We start from the raw sequence: 9,579 nt of genomic DNA, 5'->3' as shown, positions 1-9,579 counted from the left end.
AAGTTTTAGGGATGTTTCAGCATATTCAATTTCTTAGTTATTATTACTGGTTCTTGGTATTATATATTTTTAAGTTTGTGCATTAAATTTAAGATGAAGTGTGTTTTACTAACATTGCAAAGGCTCATGGACAGTATCTTTTGATAAAACACTTTTCTGTAGATTCAATAATTTCAATAGTATAGAGATAAACATTTATTCTATATCAACTATGTTTAATACAATCTAAAAGATTTATATTGTAATGTTTGTAAATCACAATTCATAAGAAGTTACCAATTATGTATACTAATAAATATTTTATTAATGTAGTGTTTATCTGTTTGACAAACTTAGGGCAAGTAGACAAAGATTACAATTTCATTACTTTACTCTCATTATATGAGTAAATTTTATTACATTACATTACAGAAATCTACATGTTAATTATATACAACAATTTTAATAAGAGAAATTTGTTTGTTAAATTACGTTAACAATTTGCCAGTAAAAATAATCTATTAGCAATGTGTTCTCTTTTTTTTACTCCATCAACTCTATTCACTTCTGTTCTTTGAGAAAAATTTACAGGGACAGTTGTATTCCAAGATGATGAAGAAACATTATCAAACACATCTAAAAATTCATCATTCTCTAAAATGCATAAATTATGCAGAATACACGCTGTTACAATAACTTGGGGGATTCGATCAACTCTAAACATAAACAAATGGTTTAGTCTTCTAAATCGCCCAAATAATTGTCCAAATGCTTGTTCAATGACGACCCTACTCGAACTTAAAATTTGATTAAAAAGTTTCTCTTTCCTTGTCAAATGACCATTGTCTTTATAGGGTATCATCATACTTGAAGAAAGTGGATAAGCTCCATCTCCAAGGAGATGGGCCCCTTCTGGAATCATAGGGTTTTTTTCTAGGGCTTCACATAGTGGTGAGTTGCTCCAAACTCTGCAATCGTGTGAAGATCCTGGCCACCCTGCAAACACATCTGTAAACAATAATTTAGAATCACATACTGCTTGAAGAATTACAGATGTATACTGCTTTCTATTAAAATATGCATTTTTTGATGCTTTTGGGGCTGATATCGATATATGGGCTCCATCTATACATCCAATTACATCTGGAAAGCTTATATCTCGTAAGGTCTCAAAGTTCCTTATGGTGCTTTTAGCTTTTTCACCTTTGGGCCAAACAATAATTTTAGATCTTAACGAAGACACGGTTTTAATAAAATATACAAATTCTCTATAGGCATGTCCTCTGCTTATTCCAAATCTGTCCGCAACGCCACGAAACGACTCCTGATTGCCTAACAACCATAGAGACATCAATACAACTGTTTGTAGTGATGTTTCTCTTAGTCCTGTTCGACCAGGGCCAGTCCTTTGTTCAGGAAGCTGTTCCATTAACCTCTAAAATAAAATATCATATTATAGTATAACACAATTATTTATTTTTAAACATTAATAAAAAGCTAAAAAAGCCGAATAAAGCAATTTTTCTGTAGATAGTTACTACAGCTAACAATTCTTAGCAGAGACTTACTTCGACAGTGCTTCTAGAAAGACGAAAATGAGACTTAAAGTCCATGTCGTTGTATCTGGGAACGATATTTTCGACATAGCCTTCTATTTTGGCTTTTTTCGATTTTTCCACTGCAGCAGCATACAGAAATGGAATATCTTCATTATCTTTTTTAGATTTAAAAAACATTTCGTAACCCCCTCTACTCTCAGAAATACTATTTAATAAAACAGTCATAATCGCCACCTTCTCGTTAGTTAAGTCTGCCATCTTGAAAAGCGACCTCTCAACACTACTCTCAACGAAAGCGTTTCTTTTTTCTACAAAACGTGACGTCAGATCGTTCAACGGAGGGACTCAACGGAAAATTCACTGTTGAGTCAACCGTTGAATATAGAAACGTAAGGAATATCGGTATCGTTCACCATCTTGAATACTGAACGCATGCGCCGAAATGTAAGCGGATGCCGCTTGTGTGGCTGCGCTGCCGCGTGGCGAAGATGCGTTTGCGACACCGCTTTTCCTTGCCGCGCCGCATGTGTGCAACCGGCTTAAGGTTGGGTAAAAGAACATCATCAACCTGTTTTTCGTGGCCCATTATTTTGGTCCAAGGAGGATTTTTCGTTTCCACGTGGTCGCAGCTCCAATCGGACATTGNACCTGGAAAGTCAGGAATTTTCATTAGTGTTTGGAAAAAGTCATGGAAAGATGGGAAACTTGTCAAAAATTATCAAAATGTCAGGAATTTACCTCCTTCACTGCCTTGTTGATTTTTTTGCTGACAATATGCTTGACTAAGTGTAGCTGTCTGCATGCCGCAAGAAATAATGTGGTGCAATACAACATATGAAAAGGGGTCAGAATATTTTCAGGATGAAAAATTTCTCTCAAGTATACACAATTTTTCCAAAAAATTTACAAAGTACAAAAAATTATAAATAATTTTGATTCAAATGGTATTATTTATCATTTTCCATTTTAATAATTTTTTTTTTGCAGTTTATTACAGGTATTCCTTGATTCTACCTCGTATATAAAAATTACATTAATCAAAATACAGTATCTATGTTAAGTAAAGACAGCTGGTAAAGTCATGTAAATTAAAACTTCTTCCACATGTATAAAAGAATTGCCGCGATTTCACATGTTAATCAAATCCCACATTAAGCAAGGGATACCTGTATTTTATAAAGTTCAGGAAATTTATTAAGGAATAAATTTAATTAATATATACTTTTATACATGAATTATACAGAATTTGTTAATTTATAATAAATAAATAATAGCTGTTTTTCTTTTTTTCAAAGCCACATAGATCTATGGTTGAGGATTAATAACAGAATAAACTACTTTAATTTAATAAAACATTTTATTTTTAGTTTTAATAATTTGGCAATTATAAAAAATATATTACTGTTAATTAGAAAAACAACTAACTAAAAAGTTGGAGAAGCAATAGTGTATATGCATAGTAAGTCAAATGCTGTTTTATTTTGTCAATGTGTCATACTGTAAGGGATTTGAAAGTTGGGAATTTTTGTACAAAGTTGGTCAGGGAAAGTCATGGAATTTAAAACAAAAATTTAAGTAGGAACCCTATATGTTACAAATGCTTTGGCCATTTTTCAGTTGGCTATCTTCAGGCATTAGTAAAAACGAATAGAAAAAGAACTTTTGGGTCAGGTGTTTTCCACATGTGAAAACCTAATGACCGGGGTCCAATCTGGAACCGATCAGGTTACACCTATGTGTGGGCATGCGATTCGGGGATGTCTTTTGTTCGGGTAAGTTAGACGATCAGGATGTGACCGGTGTCCAGTCCGACCATTATACCATTTCTTTGTTATACATAAAATGGCGATCTACGATTAGAGTTCTATACACCTTAAGAACCTAACAGTGGTGACAAGGATAAAGGATTAAGAATACGGCAATGGACCTGGAATCAGTGAAATCACTCGTAAAATCATTATTTGCAGAACAATAGGAGGCTGCATGACGCCGAGAGGAGGCTTTATATGAAGTTATCAAAGACGTTCATCTACACATACATCTTCTTCATCACCTTCATTGTCAACATCATCCTCAGGAACACTCCCTCAGTTACCGGAATTCCAACCTGATGAAGAAGACAGTTCAAAATTCAACAAGTCGTTTTGAGTTTGCTTTGGACTATGCGGCACCCAAGATGGCCGACCAGGAGAAAGTCGAGTTTCTTATGACTAAACTTTCTGTGTCCGCCTTCAGTGAGTACAATAAGTACTGTATGCCAAATTGTATTAAGGATTTTGACTGCGAGGAAACCACTTCACGACTTTGCCAACTTTTTAGCAAGAAACATTCGATCTTCGTGGACTGCTATGACTGTCTACGCATTGAAATTGACAATGGTGAAGACTTCCACCATTTTACAAACTGAGTGAGAGCGGCCCAACGACAATTTAACTTTCGTGCTCAGACAGAAGAACAGTTCTTTTGTCTCGTTGTTCTCACTGGGCTTAAGTTGAAAGCCCATGAGTCTTTATGCGCTCGAATTCTCCAGAAGCTTAACTCGGATGGAGAAAATGTTACATTTGATGATGTGATGAACGACTGTGAAGAGTTTATAGTGATGCGTTCCGAAAATAAGTTATATGAAGAAACAGAATGTCTGGTTAACATCCACGCCAAGACCCCACTTAAAGAAGAAAAGACCAAGAAGGCAAATCGTCCACCGAGTACTTGCAAGTGATGTGGCGAGTGGCATTGGTACAAAGACTGTCCACACGTAAGGCACAAATGCCAAAAGTGCAATTGCGTAGGACATTTAGAAAAATTATGTCGACGACCACAGAAGAAAAAGCAAGTGTGCTCCGCCAGGGTAGGAATTATCCTAAATTTTGTAAACACCTGCCGACTGCTAAAAACGAAGATTGAGGTTAATGGACACCCAGTTGACTTCTATCTTGACAGTGGATCTGAAATTAACATTATTGACGAAACGATGTATGATGCCATCTGACGACCCACACTCCAGCCTTGTAATGAACGAGCCAGATCTTACAACGGAAGTACTCTCTTGCCACCATTCTTAGGGAAGGGACGCACCACTTTCTGTCACAATGACATCTGCAAAAAAGAACCGTTCTATGTAGCCAAGAAAGGAGCTCTCAACCTCCTCAGAATTGACGCTATGCACCACTTTCAATTCTTCGCTGCTAAGGTCTGTGATGTCAACATTGTCAGAAGCCAAACAATGAGCTTTGAGTCATCAAATCATTGCAGTGCAACTTTTGAGAAGTTTTCAAGGAAGGACTGGGACTCTGCAAGGTAACAAAAGCTTTGTTAATTAAAGTTGAAGCCAGATGTCACACCTGTCAAACACGAGGCCAGATCAGTTCCCTACGCCTCAAGACTGAAAGTGGAAGAGGAACTCGATTGCCTGCTGAACTTAGGAGTCATCAAACCCGTCGACTATGTAGAATGGGCTGCTCCTATCGTAGTAATTACAAAACCTAACGGATCGTCACATCTGTGTGTAGACTACTCAACGGGTCTCAACGATACTCTCCAGCTCAATCAACACCCATTACCACTTTCGGAAGACATCTTTTCCACACTCAACTGTGGTCGAATATTCTCACAAATAGACTTTTCTGACGCCTATTTGCAAGTGGAACTCAAGTAAACTTCCAAGAAATTCTGCAATATTGCAACACACCGTGGATTCTACGAATTCCAACGTCTTCCATTTGGAGTGAAATTGGCTCCAGGCATTTTCCAATCAATCATGGACTCCATGATCTCGGGACTATCGTTCGCCTTTGTATAGCTAGATGATATTGTCATCATTAGTGGCAACGTGGACGATCATCACCGACATCTCCACGAGGTGTTCCGTCGCATCCACAACTATGGGTTTCGAATCCGACTGGAGAAATGCACATTCTTCAAGGATTCCATCAAGTACTTAGGCTGCATCGTCGATAAGGACAGATGCCGTCCAAACCCGTCTAACGTCGACGCTATCATCAATATGCTGCCACCGACAGACCTAGCCACACTTTGCTCATTTCTTGATATGGTAAACTACTACCAAACCTTCGTCCACAACATGCACCAAATTTGCCAATCACTAGACGAATTGCTCCAGAAAGACCGAAAGTGGCAGTGGTCGAACAAATGTCAACGGGCCTTCCAGTGCATCAAGGACATTCTCAAGCTGGATTTACTTCTCACACCCTATGATCCAATGCTCGATATCATTGTCGCAGCTGACACGTCAAGTCTAGGGCTTGATGCTGTCATCCAACACTGCCTGCCCGACGGATCAATCAAGGCTATCGCTCACTCATCTCGTGCGCTCACTCCAGTCGAGAAGAACTATAGTCAAATCGAAAAAGAAGGTCTTGCACTCATCTTCGCTGTTCACAAATTCCACAAGATGATTTACAGATGATCTTTCACGCTTCTCACAGATCACAAACTTCTCCTCGCCATCTTTGGCAACAAGAAAGATATTCTGACACACACAGCCAACCGTTTGCAATGCTGGGCAATGACTCTTCTTGGATACAACTTCAAGATCGAATATCGGAAAACTACTGAATTTGAACAAGCTGATGCTTTGTGACGCCTCATCTCCGCTCAACCATTAAGGGATGAAGAAACGCCATCCGAGATAGTAACACCGCAGCTTCCACGCCGATTTGCCCGCACTCGAATCCCAACTGGATGGCTTCAAGTCAACCCTTCTGGTAAAAACTATTACGTGGCATAAACTGCCAATTTGGCCAGTTGTTTTCTTTCTTAAAAGGGGAGGTGTTGGGTCAGGTCTTTTCCATGTGTGAAAACCTAACGACCAAGGTCCAATCTGGAACCGATCAGGTTACACCTACATGTGGGCACACGATTTTTGTTCAGGTCAGTTAGATGAGCAGGACGTGACCGGTGTCCAGTCCAACCGTTATACCATTTCTTTGTTATATATAAAACGGTGATCTATGATTAGAGTTCTATACACCATAAGAACTTAACAAGAACAAAGTTAGAATGCATATAAACCTTCCAAATAAATATAAAAATTTGAGTATTCAAAATGTGTTCCAGACACATAATTCAAATAAAACACAAATTAAATTCATTACATATTAAAAATTAATAATTTTAAACTTTAGAAAGTAACAAAAGTATACAATACAACATCAGTACATTAATGAATTAATAGATTTTGCCTTAATGTATTTGTAAATTTAAGGTTATGGTCAGTTTATCTGCATTTCTTGTCATACATTGTGAGTAATCTACAGTTTTCTCCATTATCTTTTAATTTTGCACACTAGTGTAGATGTGGCAATCTTGGGTGATGGCAGGGTAGAGGAAAAAGAATTGAAGAAAGTTACTAATATAAGGGTCTGTAAATTAAGGTTAAATAACTGCAGGGAAAAAGACATTCATAGTGTTCATAGTAGTTCTCCAATTGGAGCACTAGGAACCATTCCATTGGAGTTAGATTATCATGTCAAGAACAGAGCTCAATAGAATGAACATTTGTGTGCTACAGAAGACTATACTACTTGGAACATGTATTGATATATTAAGGGAAAACCTCTAGACATACCAAGTCTCTTGGAGAAACCTAATGAGTCTGTAAATTAAACTTCCCCAACTCAGAGGTCTGTATGGGTCAAAATGACTTGAAATTTGGACATCAGACACTTTAGAACTTGCTCTCAAGATTTATTTAAAAAATAGTATGAACATTTGCCTATAGATGGCTCTGTAACACTGGTGAAATGTGATTTGAAGAAACAGTGTGTCTACTAGTGGCATGCTGTCCATGGAAGTTGTGGAAGCACCGCTTCCCTTGTGTTTTCTAAAATATAAATACATATTGTGCAATTATTTTTGTATTTTAATGTACTTTGAATTAATTAAACTTAATATTTTATTATAGCCTCAATATGCATCTTATTACAAATTTCTATACTATATGAAAAAAAATGATAAGATTGCTATTGTATATTCATACAGTAGAGCCTCGATTATCCGACCTAATTGGGGACTGGGGTTGGTCGGATAATTGAAAGGGCGGATAACCGAAAAGTATGAAAAAATCTATTATTAGTGTAGTATATTATTATATCCCATGTAATTAGTATATTAGTATATCGCTATTAACCTACTTTGTGTTGAATTTTCATCGATGTTAAGCCTAAGAAAAATTTTTTAAAATAATAATCATCGCTATTGTATCGTTAAAAATTAGAAAGTTAAGCCTCGTTTAAATACTGGCTCCCTTTCATGGTCGATCCAGTGTTGCCAGCTAAAACACATAAAAATAATATTAAAGTAGCCAAGACATAGCCAAATATTGTAGCGCCACATCAATAGCGGACATTTGAAATTTGCCGACTATGACAGTCAGTTAACCAAGGGGTCGGTTGATAGGGGGTCAGATAATCAAGGCTCTACTGTATATGCATATTCCCAATGGAAGTGCTGTATTGTTGAATACAGGATAGGTTCCATGGAGAAAATATTTGAATGGTGTAAAGTAGTTAGATTATATGTGTTTGCTTTACAGAGCACCAACCTCACGTGGTTTAGCTCATGGATGCTAATGCTTCCAATGATTCTTTCCAGGCTCGTCACAACTTTCCTATCATCAAATGTCACTGCACACCACTGGTGTCTACAAATGACAAGTGCAATAAAAGTGGAAAACAAGCATTATTTGTTAGACTATTTGTTAAAAATAAATCTTGAGAATACACTCAAGATTTATTTTTAAAAAATGGTACAAATAGTCTGATCTGAAGTGACTGTTGTCCAAATTTCATGTCGNTCCAGGCTCGTCACAACTTTCCTATCATCAAATGTCACTGCACACCACTGGTGTCTACAAATGACAAGTGCAATAAAAGTGGAAAACAAGCATTATTTGTTAGACTATTTGTTAAAAATAAATCTTGAGAATACACTCAAGATTTATTTTTAAAAAATGGTACAAATAGTCTGATCTGAAGTGACTGTTGTCCAAATTTCATGTCGTTATGACCCAAACAGCAACCTGCACAGCCCTCCAAGTTGGAGAGGTTTAATTTCGATAACTCTGTACTTAATAGAATACATTATGCTCATTTACCTGCTCACTATTACTTAATAGTAGAGTGTTTCAAATGCAGTGTTTTTCACTTAATACACTTAGTTTTGTGATGTCAAGTTTACTTTCCACGGTAATTGAGTGACAATTCTTGCATTTATCTCTGTTACTAGATTTACTATTGTTTTGGATGCATTTTTGAAGGACTAATCATAAAAGTTTATAAAATTGGAAACAATAGCAAAAAAATGCCATTACTCCAGCATTACCACTTCAATGCTACCTTACCAGTGGCAATGGAATGTCATCAGAATTTGCATGAAAATGAAAAATGACAATATGCAATAGAAATAAATCCATATTTATTATTTATTACTGGCCAAAGACTGACTTCAATGCCATTCCACAACCAGCAAGAGAACTTCATATATGTGCAAATTTAAATTTTAGACATTTGATCAAATTATTTGTAAGTAGAGGATCTCCTGTATTATGGTAGAAATAAGCAAAGAAACAGTCTCAACAGTTTATTTAATAGTCATTATTAATAATAAAAAAATTGACGTCATTAGATGTATAATTAAGTGAATAATTTATGATACAAAAGATCTATTGTAGAAAATATTAAGAATTAAGATTTGCATAGAATGTATATAAACAACATAATGTAGACATGTCAATATGAAATGAAATTAACCTACTCTAACATAAAGTTAATCAGAAGAAAAATTAATTTGAGTAAACACCAATATTAAGTTTTGTATAATTAAAGAAGACAACAGTATAATTTGTCAGTTCCTGATGGACTACAATTATTGATTGACTTTACCATATTTGTCATACTGTCTATAAATTCCCACTGTCGTTTGTCTGGCTTTCCTTAATCTTGAGAATAGTTAGATAGAAAGACAAGACCCTGGAAACCTTAGAGGCATGAGGCCCTGATTAACTATATGAACTTCCAATGCA

At 36.2% G+C, this 9,579-nt stretch overlaps 1 protein-coding gene and 1 pseudogene across 1 annotated transcript; one reads left to right on the top strand and one right to left on the bottom strand.

Annotated features, from left to right (window-relative positions):
• Nucleotides 1-341: 341 nt before the first annotated feature.
• LOC111615240 (putative nuclease HARBI1) lies at nucleotides 342-1,952 on the bottom strand. Its single transcript, XM_023356650.1, has 2 exons — nucleotides 1,548-1,952; nucleotides 342-1,414 (listed from the first exon to the last, which is right to left on the bottom strand). Exons 1-2 carry the CDS (start codon nucleotides 1,794-1,796, stop codon nucleotides 473-475), a joined length of 1,191 nt encoding a protein of 396 aa, XP_023212418.1. The 5' UTR covers nucleotides 1,797-1,952; the 3' UTR covers nucleotides 342-472.
• Nucleotides 1,953-3,295: 1,343 nt separating this feature from the next.
• On the top strand, nucleotides 3,296-7,409 carry LOC111615238 (annotated as a pseudogene).
• Nucleotides 7,410-9,579: the final 2,170 nt, after the last annotated feature.

This window comes from Centruroides sculpturatus, unplaced genomic scaffold (genome assembly GCF_000671375.1).
Source record: "Centruroides sculpturatus isolate CEXI.00-Female unplaced genomic scaffold, Cexi_2.0 scaffold2435, whole genome shotgun sequence".
Lineage (NCBI taxonomy): Eukaryota > Metazoa > Arthropoda > Arachnida > Scorpiones > Buthidae > Centruroides > Centruroides sculpturatus.
This window is presented reverse-complemented; position numbering and strand designations above follow the sequence as displayed.

Coding starts and splice junctions, on each gene's coding strand:
- LOC111615240 (XM_023356650.1), bottom strand. CDS start 1,796: ATGGCAGACTTAACTAACGAGAAGGTGGCGATTATGACTGTTTTATTA. Junction 1,415..1,547: donor TTTCTAGAAGCACTGTCGAA/GTAAGTCTCTGC, acceptor ATTTTATTTTAG/AGGTTAATGGAACAGCTTCC.